The sequence below is a fragment of the Neolamprologus brichardi genome, chromosome 19 (assembly GCF_056152115.1).
Source record: "Neolamprologus brichardi isolate AB-2024 chromosome 19, ASM5615211v1, whole genome shotgun sequence".
Taxonomy (NCBI): Eukaryota; Metazoa; Chordata; class Actinopteri; order Cichliformes; family Cichlidae; genus Neolamprologus; species Neolamprologus brichardi.
Genome location: NC_142122.1, coordinates 8706673 through 8726146, shown reverse-complemented (window position 1 = coordinate 8726146; position 19474 = coordinate 8706673). Strand labels below are relative to the sequence as shown.

General features: G+C 41.7%; 2 protein-coding genes across 2 annotated transcripts; one reads left to right on the top strand and one right to left on the bottom strand.

The window, feature by feature from the left end:
- ccdc177 (coiled-coil domain containing 177) lies at nt 1-7539 on the top strand. The gene is made up of 3 exons (XM_006798609.2): nt 1-725; nt 1477-4855; nt 6975-7539. Exon 2 carries the CDS (start codon nt 1483-1485, stop codon nt 4027-4029), a length of 2547 nt encoding a protein of 848 aa, XP_006798672.2. The 5' UTR covers nt 1-725; nt 1477-1482; the 3' UTR covers nt 4030-4855; nt 6975-7539.
- On the bottom strand, nt 6574-19270 carry plekhd1 (pleckstrin homology and coiled-coil domain containing D1). Its single transcript, XM_087833199.1, has 14 exons — nt 19163-19270; nt 18864-19038; nt 16101-16194; nt 15879-15968; nt 15370-15446; nt 15112-15203; nt 14965-15017; nt 14698-14792; nt 14472-14565; nt 13083-13273; nt 11872-12004; nt 10507-10651; nt 9911-10054; nt 6574-9490 (listed from the first exon to the last, which is right to left on the bottom strand). The coding sequence occupies exons 2-14, from the start codon at nt 19016-19018 to the stop codon at nt 9333-9335; spliced, it is 1521 nt and encodes a 506-aa protein (XP_087689325.1). The 5' UTR covers nt 19019-19038; nt 19163-19270; the 3' UTR covers nt 6574-9332.
- Nucleotides 19271-19474: the final 204 nt, after the last annotated feature.

Here is a 19474-nt window from a genome sequence, read left to right as displayed (position 1 = left end):
TGCTTTGACTGGTGATGAGCCAGCCACAGATTAACAAAGACCAATTTTAAAATTCCACGCCTTTTTTATTCCATCAGTATTTTGAAAACATCTCCTACAAAATCACTTCTGGAAATGGAAAATATACACATTTTGGAAACTGGCTAATATTCATCTTCAATGGATAAACTGCGTGCGTGGTACAAAAGCAGGCCTTCAGGAGGATCTTTGCTCGGGGGTAACATTCAGCACCATTACGCCAGTTTAAGAGCTTGTAAGTGGAGTGGACAGGCGCTCGGATAATTGCAGAGTGCACTCAGTATTTTTAGCATATTTGCCACAAGCGGGCGGAGCCAAGGAGGGTGAGATGGAGGGATGCTGAAAAGCAGGTGGCGACCGCTGATGTTTACTGGATGAACTTTAGCGAGGGAGGATGAGGAAGGAAGGAAGCTGGATAGGAGAGTCGTCGTAGTGAGCAGATTTCACCGCGGGGACGGTTTTTATCGGTGTTTGTGATCGCGGAGAGTGCACATTTTCAGCGCCGGCGCTCAGAGGCTGACCGGCTGGGAAAGGCTCCGTCTGTGTCTGTCGTGTCGCCGGAGATTGCAACGATGTGATGCACCCATCTTCGGGACGACGGCCGAAGCCTTTTGCCTGAAACCTGATATTATGCAGGAGACGAGGCTTTCTGGACGGATTAAAGGGGAACAAAGCACCGGTTTAGAAAACGTTTTGCGACCTGGCAGGTCAGTGCATGCTTGCGCGACGCAATACCGCATTAAATTACAGCCAAATCCACCGGATTTAAGCAGCTGTAATGACTGTTGTTGTGCACCAAAGCAATCAGCAATATCTCTTTTGTCATTTTTAGAGTTTTAACCTTGAACCTGAGCTGTTGGTGTTGACAGTGCGGAGAGGGTTTTATGCCAGCATCCTGCTGATATGCAGGAGAAAAGTCTAGGCCTTCACTGTTTGTTACCAGGTGTGATGAGTCCATGTTAGTGAGCATAATAGTGTCCAGTGGTTGTTTACTACTTTCACACTCCATGATATCCCATTCTTTTTCCAAGTAAGCTTTTAGGATCAGGTGCTTAATAATTCATACCCCAGACGTCTGTGCGTTAAGCATTTGTAGGTTGATTGTGTGATGTAGAGTGAAAAAATATTGCTATGAGTAATCAGATTCTCTCAGCCCAGTAACTCTGCCGAAAATAGATCCCCCCGTTAAAGGACTGTGGTTTTTTTCTGTGTTGTGTCTCTTCCCTGAAGGGGGAAAATGTCTCATCTGGTGTAAAATCAGTGAGTGCACGAATATGTGTTCATGCGTGCATGCATGCATCTCTGGACCTGTGTAATGACCCTCCCCCCACAGACTGCATCTCTTAAGCTCTTGTCTCAGTGCTATGATCCTCTAATTGAAACCTCTCCCCACTTTTTCATCTATTTTCTCTCCTGTTTTATTCTCCCCTGCTCACCCTGCCCTCTCTTTACCTGCAGCCAACTATGGTTGACCCCTCGGAGGCTGAGGAGCAGAATAAGTGTAAAGGCTCGCAATTCGACACACCAGCTGTGGCCACCGAAGACTCTCGACTGCCAGAAAACACAGATAGCACAACAACAGAGGAAGATGGGGATGCTGGTTTTGAGACGCCACCAACCGGCAGTTCAGAGGCAAGCCCCTGCCACACTGCATCTCCAGCGGCTCCAGAGGTCACCTCTCAGGACTCAGCACCTCAGCAACCACAGACTCAGACTGACAGCGATGCGTCTCCAAAGCTGCACCTGGATCTGTACAACTTTGACTCGCCGGCCGCAGAGGGCAGCCGATACGTTTTAACGAGCCCCCGCTCTCTGGAGGCGTGTGCTCGATGCGGGGTCAAGCCTGTGGAGCTGCTGCCTCGCCCGCTCTCTGACTTTGCCCGGGAGGCTCCTGGCCGCTCAATGCGTGTCGCCACAGGCTTGTTTGAAGTCTTTGAGAGGGACAGGCATGCCAAACTTAGGCAGTGCAGGGAAGAGAGGGAAAGGATTGTTAGGGAGGAAAAACGAAGGATTCTTCAGGCAACGGTCAATAGCAGCAATGCATCTTCTGTGGATAAAATGTCCTCTGGCCTCACCCAGTCTTCTAAGTCTGGGCCAGTGACCTCCAGCTCCACCCTCAACGCTGGAACATCTTCTAGAGCCACAGCATCAGATCAAGCCTCCAAAACAGGTGCAGCTCTTTTATCCAAAGTACCTGCCTCCACTCTTAGTACCTCCCCTAAATCTTTTCATGCGGGACCAACCACATCCTCAAAATCTGGCTCTACACCCTCTACACCAGCTTCCAAGAGTGGATTTCTAGGATCTGGAAAACATCCTCTGTCCTCATCCCCTGAATTAGTAAAGCCCACACGACCACTTTCATCTGGCCCCCCACCAGTAGTTCGGAAACCCTCTGGTGGTAAATCTTCAAACACTTTTCCTAGACCAACACCGAAACCCCCTTCCTTCCCCAGAGCCAACTCCACTTTGACTTCATCAGCGTCAAAACCTGCAGTTCAGAGCTCTGGGATACCTCTGAACGGTGTAACAGGAGGACCATTTACACAGCACAATGGACATCTTGGATTTCATTCCACGGTACGAGGAAAAAGCCATTCACTGGAATCTTTACAGCGAAGGATGGATCCCGTCTGCTCTTCAACCTCCACTACTACGACTACCACTACATGCACCTCGTCAGAGTCGGGCGCTTCTTCTTCCTACAGTTGGGATGGTGCACGAGAACACTGGGCTAGAGTTTCCAGTCCTCGAGCTCGCACTCTGGCCACTTTCAACTCCCTAATGGGCCGCAGCCTCAGCCTCGGCGATCTGAGCCACTCTCCTCAGACGACACAGAAGGTGGAGCGCATAGTAAAGGAGGTGAAGCGCAGAGGGCTGAAAGCTGTGTCTGAGAGAGACCGCAAGATAGCAGCTTTGATGCTTGCCCGATATCAAGAGGAAGACATCATGAGCCAGACCCGCTATGTGGCTCACCTTCAGTGGGATAGTGAGCGCAGGATGGAGGAGCTGCGTCGCGAGCAGGAGGAGCGAGAGAAACAGCGCGCCGTGCTTCAGTGTCAGAGAGTGTGGCAGACACAGGTGTCGCTGCGTCAGCGAAGACTCAGCCAGCAAGAGCGACAATCAGCAGCAGCCAAAATGCGACAGGTCGAGGAGAGCGAGGAGCGATGGAGGGAGCTTGCAGAACAGCAGGAGCGTAGCCGCCTGCTAAAGTTACAGCAGGCAGCGCGAGAGGAAAAGCACAAGAAGGCTCTTCAGGAGCAGAACCTGAAGAGCCTGGAGGAAGAGAGGGCTGCCATGCTGGAGCAAGAGAGGCTGCTGCTGAATGAGAAGCTCACCATGGCTGAGCTGAAGAGGCAAGAGAAAGAGCACCAATCCCAGGAGGAGAGGCGAGGTCTGAACAAAGCAGAGAAGAGACGTCACATCGCCCTGATCCAGGAAATCGCCCGTAGAGAGAAAGAGGAGAGGGATGAGGCCAGGAGGTCATCGGAGGAAAAGCTCAGCCGTTCCCTTGAAAACTACGAACAGATAGTTGAACGTCGAGGGAAGGAGCTGAAAGAGAAGGCCAAGCGCGAGGAGAAGCAGATCCAGAAAGCACGCAAGGCGGCAGAGAAGCGCGAGAGGCAACAGCAGCAGCTGCTGGAGGCTCGCGTAAAGGAAGCAGAGAAACGAGCCCAGCAGGCAGCTTTGGTGGCCGAGGAGAGGGCCAAAGAGAAAGCGCAGCGGGCAGTCCAGAGCCGACAGGAGAAGGAGAAACTCCAGAAGCTCAACAGGCAGCGCGTGGAGGAGGAGGAGAAGCAGAGGCGTCTGGAGCTGCTGCAGTCCATCGAGAGGAAGCTGGAGAAGAGTGAGCAGATCTTCAAGGAGAAGAAGGCAGTGTTAGAGAGCGCCCGATCTGTGGCTAGAGCCTCTTTTCACGTGCGAGACAAAGTGCGGGAGGAGACCAACATGCGTACCTTTGATAAAATGGCCCTGGAAGCTCAGCTCAAAGCCAGTCTCGATGAGAAATAATCATAGCTTTGTTGTGGACTCCTTACTTCTGGTCATGTGCTTGGGTCCTGCCTTCATTATGGCCTCAGTCACTCAACAGCTTTACCTTTCTACCCATAAGCACTTGCAATGTTATTTTTTCCCTCACATATCTTTACCCATCAGCTGATTTTGCTACATTTTTCATCATTTTTATTATCAACACAAACAAAATAATTTTGTATCGTGGATGTAATGAGACTACAAACTAACAGTAACGCCTGTGAAACACATGCAGTGGACTTCATGATAGACGTGAGAGTTTTAGGACAGCAGCAAACCCCTTCTCTTTGCCTTCTGCTCCATCGATCTCAGCTACTGGACTGAAAGCTCTGCTGGAATGAAAAGAGTCATTGTTTACCAGGAAGCACAACTCCATGACAACTGCAGAGGCTTTTAAGGGAGCACTCATGGAAGAGAAGAATAAGCATAAGAAAAAGAAAAGGCAGATCGCAGATGATCCTGGACCCTCAGAGCAAATGAGAGATCCTTTTGTACATGCACTGTGACACAGCATGAAAATAATGCCCTGGGCTGAACACTTAACCGCTGACAATGCAGCAGTGGAGGGTCATGTGCGCGATACCCGTGCTGATGAAAGCATCGGAGGACACCGACTTCCGCAGCAGGGCCCGTTTCACCGTCCTCTCAAGGGAACAAGAGGGAGGAGAAGCAGTGTGCAATGCATCAGTGTCAGGACTCTCCTGGTCATGCCGATTACAGTAAAATAGTGATGCACTCTGAAAATGCCCTCTCTGGCTACTAATCTGCTCCCACAGCCACCTGGTGACCACGTCAAGGTCAACAGGTATGAGTTTTTATTGCTTCTGCAGCTTATATAATACCTTCTGTTTTGTTGCAATAAAAAAAAAAACACTTGGTCACACTGACACTGACTCGACAGCACAGAGGGAAATAAAGACACACGAGTCGGCATGCAAGCCAAGAGCAGGTTTTAAAGGCCTCTGGCTGCACTAATCCTGCAATCTCAGATTAAAAAAAAAAAAGGAGGATGTGCATAGTCTTTGCCCTCAGATGTAGCTGTTGCCATAGTGACAGAAGTCAGGATGAAGCAGCAGGAGGTGAATTACTGAGAAGGGAGAGTGCGTGGGAATTTGAGGGGGCTGTCTGTGGGAAACTGGATCTTTTGGCAGCTCATTATTTGTGGGGCGTTACAGGAAAACTACTCGGTTCACTTTGTTATGTGTAAAATCTACGTGAGGCAGTGGGAAATTACTGCAGCGTTCCCTCTCTTTACTTATTCAGAAGTCGACCTTCACCTGGAGAGTCAGCTGCTCTCCCTGCACGCAACTGCAGCCAGGAAGTAGACTGAACTGAGCAATTCGGGCAGTCACATGTTGGATATCTAAAGCCAGAATAAATATGGCCAGCAGAGGACTAACAGGCTTATGGCTGACTGATCCGCAGTGTTCCAAGCATATAATCATAGGGAGGTGATGTAAGGTCGGAGGATGAGACAGCATATCTGCACATATGTCAGCGTCTGGTTCAAAGAGATGGCATTGAAAACTGTCTATTATTGTCCGTGCCAGAGCTGGTGTTGTAACTTGCTGATAAGCGGAGGGAAAAGAATCAGTGGTTAAATGGTGTGCATTCATAACTCGCCCTGGAAATATAGAAAGAGAATATTTGCCCACAGTGCAGTGGTTTACACATTTGCCTAACAAGCCAAAGACCCCCAGTTTGATCCCAAGAGGAGACATAAATCCCTTGGGGGTCGTGCCATGTGGTGCATCTGGTATAAAATAACATCTGCCAATTCAAACATGCAGCAGGCCCTGCTGTGATGACCCCTTTTGGCTAGAAGTAGCTGCTAAAGAGGATATTCATGTTAAGGAGATGGTTCATCACAAAAGTTCAGTTTATTCCTGTAACGCCATTTATCTGTCTGGATGGCGTTTATGTGCTATCATATTTTAAATGGTTTGCCCTTATCTTGAATATAATGGAACCAGACGGCATTTGCCTTGTGCTGAAAGCACCATAAAAAGCCATTTGAATCAGTGTCTCTTTCCAGAATCACAATACAGTTATTCTGACATTTCCACAACCCTTGTTGTAACCAGTTTCAAGTAGGCACTATTTTATGTTTGCCGAACTACATTCACCAAGCCTGTCATTACCCAAATTGTAGTTTGCCTCTAACAGCGAAGAGACATTCATGCTAATGAGAGGTTATAAGAATGCAAACAGCTGACTCCCACCTCAGCTGATCAACTATATGGACACTTTTTTAGTTAGTGCTGCAGAGCCAATGCAGTTTTAAGTAGCTAATTGCTTTTTGTGTTGCTTTGAAGCAACTCTTGAACATATATATATCAAATATATTTAATGTATCAAGTGAAGATACCATCTTTTTCTATAGGCAATTAAATAATCAGTATCTGGTGTGCAAAAGATAAAAATACATGTTTTTTTTTTAAGGTAACACAATGAACTGTCTGAAATGCACATGCATGTTACGAATCAGATTTACTTCGTGATACTGAAAACGCAAACAAAATGTCTTTTAAAAAGGAATTTATTACTTGGACTGTGTAGTACAATGCTTGCGTAGACATTCTTGTTTTAGTACAAGTAATGAGTCTTCCTAAATAAAGCAGGGAATAGTATTTCACCATCAATTATATTCAAATAAAGTGCAATAACAACAGAAAAGGACAAATAATCAACCAGTTGCTTGTTGCTGAAGATGGTTCTTTATGGCTGTGTCTTTGAACTCATGTAAGTCTGCAAAGTCAATGCAGTCTGAACTAAAATGCCCAAATCTTTCATTGTACTCTGGCTTTAGATTTCTTCCTTATACTTATTTTTAACACTAGCCTTCATTAAACTTCTGTTTTACTGAAGAGCAAACTGCACTGCCGATACCCACATTCATCGCCGTCTTATTTTTTGTGTTTCAGGTCCTGGTGATGAGCGTGAGCTGGTGATGTAACCCACAAGCCTCCCGACAAAACTGTTCCTCCCACACTGAGCTTTATCAAAGTGTAAAAAAAGCCTCTCCTGGTGGAAATACAATCTTATCAGATCTTATTTTATAGGTTTTATTCAGTTTGTACCCGTTAACAGTGCCAACTATTGTTCTGCAGAGAAGAAAAACTTTCCGCCTTTTACCTGCATCAGTGAAACAACGTGTGCAAGGTTCAAACACAGCTTTATTAGCATCAAGTCGTGTTTAGTCCCGTATGTTTCCTTCTCATCTTCCCCTTACATGTGGGCTTTGTTTCTGTATCACTTCTGGTGTTGAGTTATTTAACATTTGTACATTATCATAAAATGCTTCCTTTGATGAATTACATTGAGTTGCATTATCAAGAAAGGATTTTTTTCAGATGTAGCAATAATGAAATGGTCGTGGATGATATCGAACGCATCTGTCAGTTCATCGTTTCCGTCAGTCCCCTAAACTGAAGGTCTGTGCATACAATCAAAAGTGGAAAAATAAAAACAAACATTTTTCAAGTTGGATTTGCATTGTCTGTGCCATCTGCTTCATTTAGTAAAGAGCTTTTTTCAGGAATACAAAATGGTAAAAGTACTAGCAGTTACACAGATACATATTTAACACAGATATTCATTGGTAGAAGAATCAGAAAAATGTACTTCAAATATTAACAGTAAGTGTAATTTATATTTTGCATCATTTTTCTTTTCTTTTTTTTTTAAAACCTTTTTAATACGGCAAGGTTTTTTAATTACAGGTGGTTCCAAAACTAGTGGTCAGGTCTTTGCAGGGGTTGGAAAAAATCAATCTGACAGGTCCTGAGAAAACTAATGGCGTGGAAAGTCTAAGAAATAAGTTCCTACTTCTTCTTTTTCTTTTTCTTTTTTTCTTTTGTTAAATTCTGAGCTTTGAACTTTCTCGGTTAAAGTCTCAGTTGAAATCAGGTTAGGTTATTGTCCTACTTTTTTCCCCCTCACATGTGTCACACAGATGAAGATCTCATGTGTGGATTAACAAGGATGCTACCTTACTATAGGGTGCAAGAAGCAGGACACAGGACAACAACACACTCCACGTGGATTCCCCTGAGTATCACCCGCAGCTGCTCCCAGATTGGTGCAAACTGCCATGATCAGCGATGACCCAGACTTTGTACTAAGGAGCTGGCGGGGTAAAGACCTTTTAATGTATGTTATTCATTAAATGTCTTGGTTCTCACATCCACCTCTTAGGGGAAGTGACTGAAGAAAGATTCAGAGCTATAGTGCATTTGTGGAAATTTACCTATTTGACCTACAACTAAAATTAAACAAGTTTTCTATAAGAGGCCACAAAACAAAGACACAGGGAACCACTGATTGGCAGTAAATCGTTTTAAAAACTCTTGTGTTGTTAGTTTTTAAGCATGAAAAGTAACTAGTTAATATATTGGTTTAAGTTTAGCTTAAGGATACTCACATGTGGCTTAATCAGATCTGAAAGCTTCACGTGGTCATTTTCAGTCAAACGGTTCCAGAAGCTGTTGACCATAAGGAACTAAAACTCAGCAGCTATTAGGATGTTTCCACTGCAAGAATTCGGAAAATATGGATATTCACACATTCTCTACGTACTGTTTAAAGAAACTAGTGAACATGAGTGACTATGACTCTTTTCTGACAGCACTATATAGTAAATAAACTGATACAATCAACAACACCCTAATAAATAGAAATTTCAGACAATAATTAAATAGGGTTATTACTAATGCTTTCTTAAAGGTTAAGCTAAAAATAAATAACAGTAAACCTGAAAAGGAGTAGGTAACGTGGCATTCTTAGTTTAGCTTATGTGATTAGTTCCTTCTGGTCAACAAAAGACATAATTTATGTTAATGAAAAAATTAAAAGTTCTACTCTAAAATAAATCCCCACAGCTCTATACAGCAAAACTCAAGAGCTGCTTTGGAGTCTTGTTTTTCACCTAGGCGCCTTAGGCTCCACAGTCGCTCTTATTTGCCTAATCTTCACGTTTTCCCTGCTGTAGGAATTTAGTTCCCAGTTTAACTCCACTGGCCCTAACATTCCTAGAACTGTTGAGTCAAAAAGACAACAAAGCCATCAGACCATGAGAGAACAGAAAAAGTTCTCTTATATTTAATCTTTTAAATTTTGACTGATCAACTAAAACTTTGTCATGGTTTCAAATAACACAGATTTCTGTGCACATTCATTTACAGCGTCTTAATGATGGGTTTGGTAACAGCAACTCTGGGTGACTCTGAGACTGAGGTGAAGTTAAGGACCGTTTCTCTTCTTTTACCTCGCTCTATCTCCTCTCAGACGTCTGTTATGTTTGTGGCGTCCTTGCGAGCCATGATCTTGTACACGCTCTCTCTGAAGCTGCTGTCCGAGGTCAGGCGTTGGGCGGTCTCCCTCAGCTCCTCGATGCTGCTGCCGTCAACGTTGGCTACAGCGAAAGACTTGGAGTGTTTCACTGTAGCGAGACAATGAAATGTGGAACTCAGTCCATGGAGTGCTCCATTTGGGACGACGACATTTCAGAAATGTATTGCTTTAATCATTTGTCACATGTGTTGCTTTTCTTAATTTTTTATAAATAGTATTAGGCAGAGATCTTGGGTTTTTGGACTGGTAACTAGGGCTCTGAAAAAAGATATTAACTAAACAATTTCTCAGCCTCTATGGCAAAACCTAAAATAATTACTATTATTTAACAGTCTGCAACCGTAATACAAGTAGAAACTTGATAAAATGGCATCGGATTTTTGAACACTTTAGAAAGAAAACTTTCTAAAAGTACCTACTTACCAAAAGTACTTGAGAGTAGGGACTTGAGAAGCATGTTTTTTGGTGCGTCATTATGCTATGATGATTATTTCATGATATAACTTACACCAGTGACGCTTCGAAGCTCGCCTCTGGATTCGGCAGCTCTTAATTCTGCGCGCAGCAGCTTTGTGAAGGTATACTGCATTCTTCATTATGGCTGGGAGCTTTGCCTCAATTTCTGCTGCACAGATACACTCCTCAAAGAACCCTGGATACACACAATCAGATGCATTTGTTATAAAGAGGATGCTCTGCCTTCAAACATGTATCCTCAGGCAGGGTTCTGATTTCATGCCTTAGTGGTAGCTTGGAAACTTACAATGACAGGTTAAAATATGGCATTGTGGTAAAAAATTACAGAATCAGTTCTTGGAGAAAAATCTAGTAAATTTTTTGTCTACTGGAATATTTAATAAGAAATGATTGAGTAATATTTTCTAGTGAAAATACAAAGTCACAGAGGTGTGAGAAGTGCCAAATTAAATCAGTTTCCATGGCAATAAAACGACTATCCCTTGTTCTGCGTGTGCATGATCCACCGCCACAGTCAGATTTCTCCAACAACTGACTTAAGCTCTTTGAATTTTTCAGTGCACTTAATGCATCATATATTGATCAGATAACTACACCCAAACGGATAAGATCAGTGCATGCACTCACTCCTCAGCTGCGTGACGTCGCCCTTCATCTTCTCATCTCTCTCTTTGGTACGCTCCAGTGAGTTCAGGCCTTTCTCCAAATTCTGCAGAGCCTCTTCAGCCTCTTTTAGCCTCCTCTCCAGCTCCATCCGAGACTCTATCTCTGCCTGGGCAAAAGGGGGAATAGAAAGCCAAGTTTATTTAAGACCTATACTGTAGAGGATTATTAGTCCATAGTATCCTGATCAGTTGCTGATGTGTTTTTGATGTGAGTTTGAAAATTGAACTTAAACAGAATAAATATTGATTGATGTTAGCTTTTGTCCAAAAACATCTCTGTAAAACTCAATTATGTAGACATCTATAGTGTTAGGCTATCCCACATGAGGGTATTCTGCATCTGAAACTGCTCATCTGCACTTTACAAATAATCAACTTAAGCTGAGGCTTAAGGGATGCAGAAGGAGCAGGTGGACTAAGGTGATGAAGCAAAGCAGGCAGAAAACAAATGTAATTTTGAACAGAGAAATTAGACAACAAATGAGAGTGAGAAACCCCGTCAATGCAATGCATACTTTAAAGTCAGGGAGATCAGACGTAGTATGATGGGTGAGCCAACTGATTATAGGCAGGATGCAAAAGAAACAACTGACAGGATGTCATCATCACTCAAGTCTTTAGTGGCGTTAAGGGTGTTTTTATGAGGATTTTACATTCAGAATGTTTTAATTGGCCAACATAAATAAAGGAATGTAATTATTAGAAGACTTTGAAATATTTTGAGACGTCATGACTGTAAAAAAAAAAAATTATGATTTATTCCATTTAATTCCACAACACTAATACATGCTAGCTGTACCAGTGTAATTGACTTCCTGCTGTGATTTTGCTGCTATACAGCCACTCAGTAATGTATAATTTGTGAGACAGATGCCTTATATTGTGTCATTTCTTTTAGCAACACTTATTGAAAAAGTTAGCTTATTTTTCTTATCTTTTTTTATGTGAATATAAATTTACATTTGCACTTTTGTCTTGCATTTGGATGCAATGTAAAAAAAAAAAAAGAAGAAAAAAAGCATTTGAGTAACTTTTACAGAGTTTGTAGCAGTTGTGATGCAGTTGTTACGAGATGCTACACTGTTGTTATAGGTGTTAAAATATGTTATTATATGTTTCCAGCAAGCTATGCTTTAAGGTCTGAAGTGTCACACATCAATACATACACAGACTCATCTAAATATCTAAATTCTTTGGAAGTTGTGAGAGAAAGTTCCACTCAAACTACATTTAAAGACTAAAGTCTGCTGGCGGATTAACGCAGTGATCTTTGAAAAGGTGTTTCATTAACATGCAGGCTGAGAGCTGCTGAGTCACGCCGTGTTACCTTGAGCTCAGCCTCAGTCTGCTGCTTGTCCATACTGAGCTGAGAGAGCGAATGCTGCAGCGTCCGGGCCTGAGACGAGTAGTACTCCCTCTCCTGCTGCAGGACTACAGCCAGCTGCTCGTTCTCCCTGATCCTGAATAAAAGAAACCACACTCAACATTAAAAAGGAAGAACACACAAAACCCAACCAACGTAAAGGAAGGGTTTGGTCCGTGGGTTTTTAAACAACACTGCCTGTATGGTGGATGCATCTGTCAGTTTTCTTACTGTCATGCTGCTCACTGAGCTCTACAGGAGACACATGAATGTACACCTCAGGTCATTTCTGGGAAGAACTGGATTTTTTGTTTAAAGATAATCTTTCCATGAGTATTTAGTATCTGCTTAAAATGTATTTACTGAACTAGTTTTTGAGGTTTTGGATCCCAAAGGTTCAACGTATTCCTTACAGAATAATTATGTTCCATGGTTTGTTTCTGTTTTCTATCTGTGGAATTAACTGAATTCCTGAATGTCAAATAAAACTGAGAAAATATATACTTTCATCGTGATACGAGTATGAAAAGGGGCAAACACTGTATAAATAGACAAGTGCAAAAATGCATCTACAGTTAATAGACATTGTTGTGAGATCCATTCATGAGCGTGCAGGGTTTCAAATTTCATCAGCAGCATCCTTTATACTACATTTAATGTGATCCGACATATCTAGCGTGATACAACAAACGAAGCAATGTATGAGAATGTTTTCAGTCTGATTATGTTACATAGTGTTCATATGACAAAAATACTGCTGTCAGTCCAAATGTGACCTAGGAAAAATGGCTGAGTAATGGTCAAGCATACGGAAAATGCAATGTTATAGGTTTTAGCATTTTGTAACTGAACATTAGTGCTACACAGTCAATAACAGCTGCCTGTAATACTTCACTTACGGCCGCCAATCAATCTGCTGGTTCTTTTAGGATCAATACACATTTCCACTAAGAGTTACATCCTGTAATACATTATTATAGAAGTTCCCTGTCAGACTGTTTTTTGTGATATCCTGGTATGATGTATGATTCCTCAGTCAAAGAATATCAAAACAGAACATGGTCTTATTGGATGTACCCTCTAAAAAGAATCTGAGAAATAAAAATCCTAAAATATTCCTTGCTGACTCCAACAATGCTCTGCCAGTAATCGTTTGCTCTTGAGGTTACACCCACTTATCCTCAGCCTGCTCTTTCTCCTTCAGCAGGATCTTCATTCGCTCCTCAATGTGATGCAGGTCCTGCAGCAGGTCACCGTCCTCAGACTCCATGCAGCTTTTTTCTGAGCTTTCCTCCTCCGCCTCCTTCTCCTCCTGCTCCTTTACTCCCAGCAGCTGCAGCGTTCGCTGTTTCTCCTGGGACAGCTCCTGATGAAAAATGAAATTCAATTCAATTCAATTCAATTTTATTTATATAGCGCCAAATCACAACAAATGTCGCCTCAAGGCGCTTCATAGATACAGAGAAAAGCCCAACAATCATATGACCCCCTATGAGCAAGCACTTTGGCGACAGTGGGAAGGAAAAACTCCCTTTTAACAGGAAGAAACCTCCGGCAGAACCAGGCTCAGGGAGGGGCGGCCATCTGCTGCGACCGGTTGGGGTGAGAGAAGACAGGAGAGATACAGATTTTGTTTTTAAAAAAATAGTTGATTTGTCGCATATACATTTTTTAAAATCCCCTATTTAATACTTCATATAAGCCAAGTGAGAATCTTTTCATTAAAATCAACTTTGTTTATTGTGTCCAACATACTGTTTTAAACCTGCCTGAAGTTATTTTAGCACTAAGTACAACAACAACAAAAACATAACAAGCAGCTGGATAGTATGGTAGTGAGACTACACGCCTTTGGAGCGGTAGTCGCAAGTTCGAGTCCCGGCTTAGGATGTCTGAATCCAGTAAGGGTCCATTCGGGAGAAGGGTCTCATGGCCTGCTCTCCCAGTTACAGATTTTGCTTACTTAAAAAAATAGTTGATTTGTCACATATACATTTTTTAAAATCCCCTATTTAATACTTCATATAAGCCAAGTGAGAATCTTTTCATTAAAATCAACTTTGTTTATTGTGTCCAACATACTGTTTTAAACTTGCCTGAAGTTATTTTAGCACTAAGTACAACAACAACGAAAACATAACAAGCAGCTGGATAGCGTGGTAGTGAGACTACACGCCTTTGGAGCGGTAGTTGCAAGTTCGAGTCCCGGTTGAGGATGTCTGTATCCAGTTAGGGTCCATTCGGGAGAAGGGTCTCATGGCCTGCTCTCCCAGTTACATGGGGTACAACACACATGCTACGGCAAGGGGGAGCCAGGACGCCAGGGGGGTATCATCATCCCCCCCTGACCAACACTTGAGTAGGTTGTGGTTTTAAAGTAGTTAGCTCAGTTCAGAGTAAAGTAGCTAGTAGTAGAGGTGAGGTGTGGTGTAGACCTCTGGAGCTGGGGAGTGGCCCCTGTGACCTGACCCCCGGATAAGCTAGAAGGTGGATTAGGTAGTCTGAAATCATGTAGTGTGTCGTCTATTCCTGTATGCTACAGGAATAAGTTTTCAATGAAATACCTCGAGGGATTTTTGCAGTGTGACCGTCAAGCTGCTCAGCTCTTCTTTTTCACGCTCGACACCTTTCAGGGACTGAGCTGTGCCATCCAGGTCGCTGCAGTTCAGCAGTAAAACAAAACAGACAAAGAGATGTGGATAAAAGTGTATTTAACCTGCGTTAAAGCAGCACCACTACAATGATTGAGCATGGAGAATCAAGTTAAACGTATCAAGGCTGAGTGTGTACAGTTTGATCTGCTCCTGCTCTGCCTTTAGCTCCACGACCACTTCTTCAAACTTCTGTTTCTCCTCCTCCAGGATCTGGTTCAGACGCTCCAGCTCCTGCATGGACGAACAAACTGAATAACTATTAAAACATAACACATCAATGATCTCATCTCATGATGAAGGTGACTACTACATCTGCATCTTTCATTTTATCATCTCCATATAAAACTTAAATGATTTGTTTATTTACAAATCAATACTAATCTCTTAATCCTTGAAAGTTCACCTCTCTCTGAGCTCGTTGATGACTAAGCTCCTCAGTCTCTTCCATCAGTTTATCTGGAAGAAGAAATAAATATATTGCTAATACCCTGCCTTCACTTGTAAGACCTTTGAAAGGTAAATTTATTCAGATGACCTTTCTCCTGCTTACCCAGGTATTCTTGCTTCTCTTTGGCCAGCTGCAAGCCCTGAGCCTCCAGACTTTCAATCATCGCTTCCCCCAGCTGTGCATTTTTCCATGTGCTGTTGGGAAAATGCAGTGATTTGAGAAAATCAAAGCACTATTAGCAAAATTAAAACATTCAAATGCTTTTAAAAAGCTGCAGCAGACAAAGGAAGCATGTTTTTAGCAGCAGAAGAAATGTGTCTCAAAATTAATCATTCTGAATGAAGTAAATGAATTACTCACACTTTCCCCGACTCCTGGAGCATTTCCATCCACTGGACCTGCTCCTCCTGAGACTCAGCAGCCAGCACTATGGTGCCCTGGGGGCCAGACACACTGTGTTTTACATGTTAGCAGCTAATCAATGATCGTTTCATGCTGTAAAATGAATTTTGGCTGTGGCAGTGCTGGTAGTGTGTCTCTCTACAGCTCCAGTCAGTTAACTATGTGCAAGTTGTTTGATATGTTTATTTTTGTATAAATTTGTTGTTGCGTGTTGTCTGTGTGCAGCTTTTTCTCCACACGCAGCTTCACAGATAAGTTTTAGACTAACGTGACATTAGCTTGTTAACCACTTGGGGGCAGTAGAAAAAAAACTGTAACCACAACATTAATAATTAACATCTACCTTATAGTACTTCATCCTGGCATATGGATTTTTAGCTTAGTTTTTGGTGTCCACCAGCTTATTTTCAATTTGATTTAAACTTGCAATCATTTATAATGTAATGGGAAAAGATTTTTGTGCTTACAGAGAAATCTTCAAGGTTGATGATGATGGCAAAGGGCATCCCCAAGTCTTCATTTGCTGACACCACACATCCTCCCAGAGGAATGACTCCCTAAGACAGGAAAAGGTTTTGTTTTTTTTGGTCATTTGAGTTCATTTGATCTTTCAAAACTAAACTAAAACATCAGAAAACATCTTTAACTTCAATTTTGTTATTGTTACCAGAGATACTGCAGCTGCTCACCTTGGGGTGAATGTTGAAGTACCTGTTGGTCTCAAAGTTTCTCTTCTCACTTTCTGCGTAGTAGAGCAAGAAGCTGTCTTTGATGATGAAGAATCTTCGTACCAAGGAAACAATGAAAGCAAGACTGAGTGAGTCCTGTGGGGCTAAAAGGAACCAACGTCTGGCATCGCTCTAAGTTTTGGTCACTCGATTGACTGAATATGAAAATGTTTTTGCTGATAACCCATTAACACTTTTCTCTGCTCGTTTCTCTTTATGCAAGTTTTCAGTCTTATTGCACACACGTCTTTTGTAATATCTTTACTTTCTCATTACTGATACTGAATCCATGTTATGTTAACAAGGACTCAATTTTCTTTTACTGCTGCTGCACTAAATAATTTTGTGGTTTTGAAAAAGTTTCTGTTTAAACAACTGTTGAGTTGCTTTGGGTTAAATAGCAAGTGACGAGTACAGTTATTTCGTGTATGAGCTGCTGTTTTCTGTCCATTTTTTTGGAGCATTAAGAAGAACATTCATATTTAAGTCCACCGGTCCAATCATCAGTCTGTTCATCACACCAATCATAACACAGAGAAATGTGTGGCAAGAATGGAATCATTTTTTTTAATGTATTAAAATGTAAAATTAAGTTTAGAGTGTTGTGAGAGCACATGTTTTATTATTACAGACATACTATAAGTATAATCTGGATGAATATGATATATAATAAACCATTTTAAACCAGTTTTTGTTATATAACATAATCCCATTTATCCATCTATTAATCAGAGTACTGCAAACAGGTCTACACACTGGAATGATAAAGCCTTTTTAAAATAAGGATGTTTGTTTCAAAGACTCATTACATTAAATTAAATCTGACACATATAAAAAGATACACAAGAAAATTAGTTCATTTACAGTTCTGTGCAAAAGTCTTGAGCCTGCCTTTATCTTCTGTTAGGAAAATGGGAAATAGGTACAATTATTTATTGAAAAATGTGCAAACATACACGAAATAGAGTCTATAGAGCAAAAACAGAGTTTGTGCAATTCTAACAAGTTTGAAATTAACATGAAAAATACTTGGTATGATTTATCACTCCAAAAGACCTGTTTTGACTTATTTTCAGTCTAGTTTTTTATTTAATTTGGCACGCACCCGCATTTTCTCTTTGTTTTCCTTCCTTAAAAATGGCTTCTTGACAACCGCTCTACCACTGAGACCATTTCAGTAAACAGTAGATGGATCAACTGCACGGCTAGAAGCATCTCTCAGGTACCATGTTAGGTCTTTGCTGGATTTTTTTCCCTATTAAGGATGTGACTGTCAGATAGTACAGATAAAGCCTTAGGCCTACCACGTCCTCTTTTGTCCTCAATTTGTCCTCAATTTGTCCTCAATTTGTCCAGTTTTCTCACAGGACATGCTGCACACCATCTAAACAACTTTTCAGGTAGCAGCACTTTGTTGTTGTAAAAATAGTTCTTTGCCAGATTGCTTGTCATGTGTAAACTCAGCATTAGTTCATCATTCAACGTTTAAATGATTCATAGGTCAGTGTGAACACACAGCATTTCATCACAATACAGAAAAACACTGAAAGACCTTCAGAAAGCCTTGTAGTCTCAGTCCTTGGAAACAAAATATAAAGAAATGAATAATAGCTCAAGACTTTTGCACAATACTGCACTAGTTTAGGGAGTGGCTTTGTGAGTTTAGGTGGCACTCATTGAGGGAAATGACTGACTGTGAGACATATTTATTTTAGAAATTAATCAAAACTAGTGAATAAAATGTTAACATTTAGTTTCTAGTATGAGTACATCCTACTTTTCCAACACTACAAGATGTTCCTGTCTTTAGAAAAATCTCCTACAACACATCCAAATGTGTAATACTCATCCTGACTTTCATTAGACTATTTAATTTTCACCATAAAAGCAGCTGTGAAATATGCTGGACCATTAACACTTAAGGCTGATAAGTCTTTTACATATATTTTATCCCACTGGTTGGGAGATTTATATTAAACAGCTGGTTACGACAATAAAACCTACTAAACCAAATTTAGCACAGAAATCCAAAGAAGCACTTACTGAAAATTTTAGCGACCTTTATGACACAAGCAGCTGGGATAGGTTACAAATGGTGTGCTGCAAATGGACTCTCTGGATCCACCGTATATTGTCGTTTTAACTGTTATGTAAACTAAGAGCATTACCATGACTCAAGATATCAATCCAGGCATTTTGACCAAATTTAAACTGCTCTCAGGATATACTGAAAATGCGGGTGAGGATAAATATTTCCTGTTATTATATAAAGCAATCCTCTAATACAAAACATGGCAAAGTACAGTTTACAAAATCCTATTGCTCTCTTCTGGGATTAAAAAAAAAGAAGTTTAATCAATAAGCATTCATAAAAGATAATAAATAAAACAATTATTGTCAATTTATAGGGAAAAATTACTGCAGATGTTTTACCTACAATTTGTAATGCAAATTAAAAGGTTTAATTTTCTCTCAGTATACAAAAATTTTTATTTTACAGCTGTAACAGCCAATAAATGAGTTCTAAATACAACACAGCTAATTCAAACTTTTAGTTCAGACTTTGATACAGGAGAGAAAATTCTAACCACTTCCTAAACATGATTGTTTTGTCGCTGTCAAGGGGCAGCCTGCAAACTAAAGAAAAAGCTGAGACATCAAGAGAATTGATCACATTTAGCTGTAGGATCAAAACAAAACAACTTAGTCACACCTCACCCTCACCTGCGCGACCACTTGGCTGATGGCCGACCGAACGGCCTCTTCCAGAGCACGCCATGCAGCTGCACTTTGGTGCTGATGTCCAGCAGTTCAGAGTCTGACTGCTCCATTGATGACCAGGGCGAAAACCGAGAGTTCCTGGACGAAGACGAGAACATCCTCTGTGGCTTCCCTCGCCCTGGGAGGTGGGACAAAAATGATCAATAAAATAAAAATAAATAAACAAAGCACAATGCAATCACTCAATAACAATTAGTCCAGCATCACCCGATAAACACACACATACACGCACGCATACACACATAGAGGTGCTGCAGGCACAGCTTCAATACAAAGCAGGAAAAGCAGCAAACAAATCCCAATAACTCAGCAGGGCGGAACGATGCAGCTGCCAATACGCTCATCAGCTGGAGGCAGACTGACTGCACAGCAACGATGAAAACAGGATGAGGGGGGGGGGGGGGATACTGGAAGGCAATGGGGGAGGGAGAGAAGCTTTAGGAATGAGTTGCTAAATCTGAAGCCGGTCGATATATTCCAGCCAGTAAAAGCTGTTATTCAGATTACAGTATTTGCAGAGAGGAGCAGTTTCCAGTTATTGACAGGTATGAACT

Excerpts from the sequence above, each read along its gene's own strand:
- ccdc177 (XM_006798609.2), top strand. The coding sequence starts at position 1,483 with ATGGTTGACCCCTCGGAGGCTGAGGAGCAGAATAAGTGTAAAGGCTCG.
- plekhd1 (XM_087833199.1), bottom strand. The coding sequence starts at position 19,018 with ATGTTCTCGTCTTCGTCCAGGAACTCTCGGTTTTCGCCCTGGTCATCA. Across the intron at positions 14,793-14,964 it reads ATCAACGAGCTCAGAGAGAG|GAGCTGGAGCGTCTGAACCA; the intron begins GTGAACTTTCAA and ends TCGTCCATGCAG. Across the intron at positions 13,274-14,471 it reads CACTGCAAAAATCCCTCGAG|GAGCTGTCCCAGGAGAAACA; the intron begins GTATTTCATTGA and ends ATTTTTCATCAG.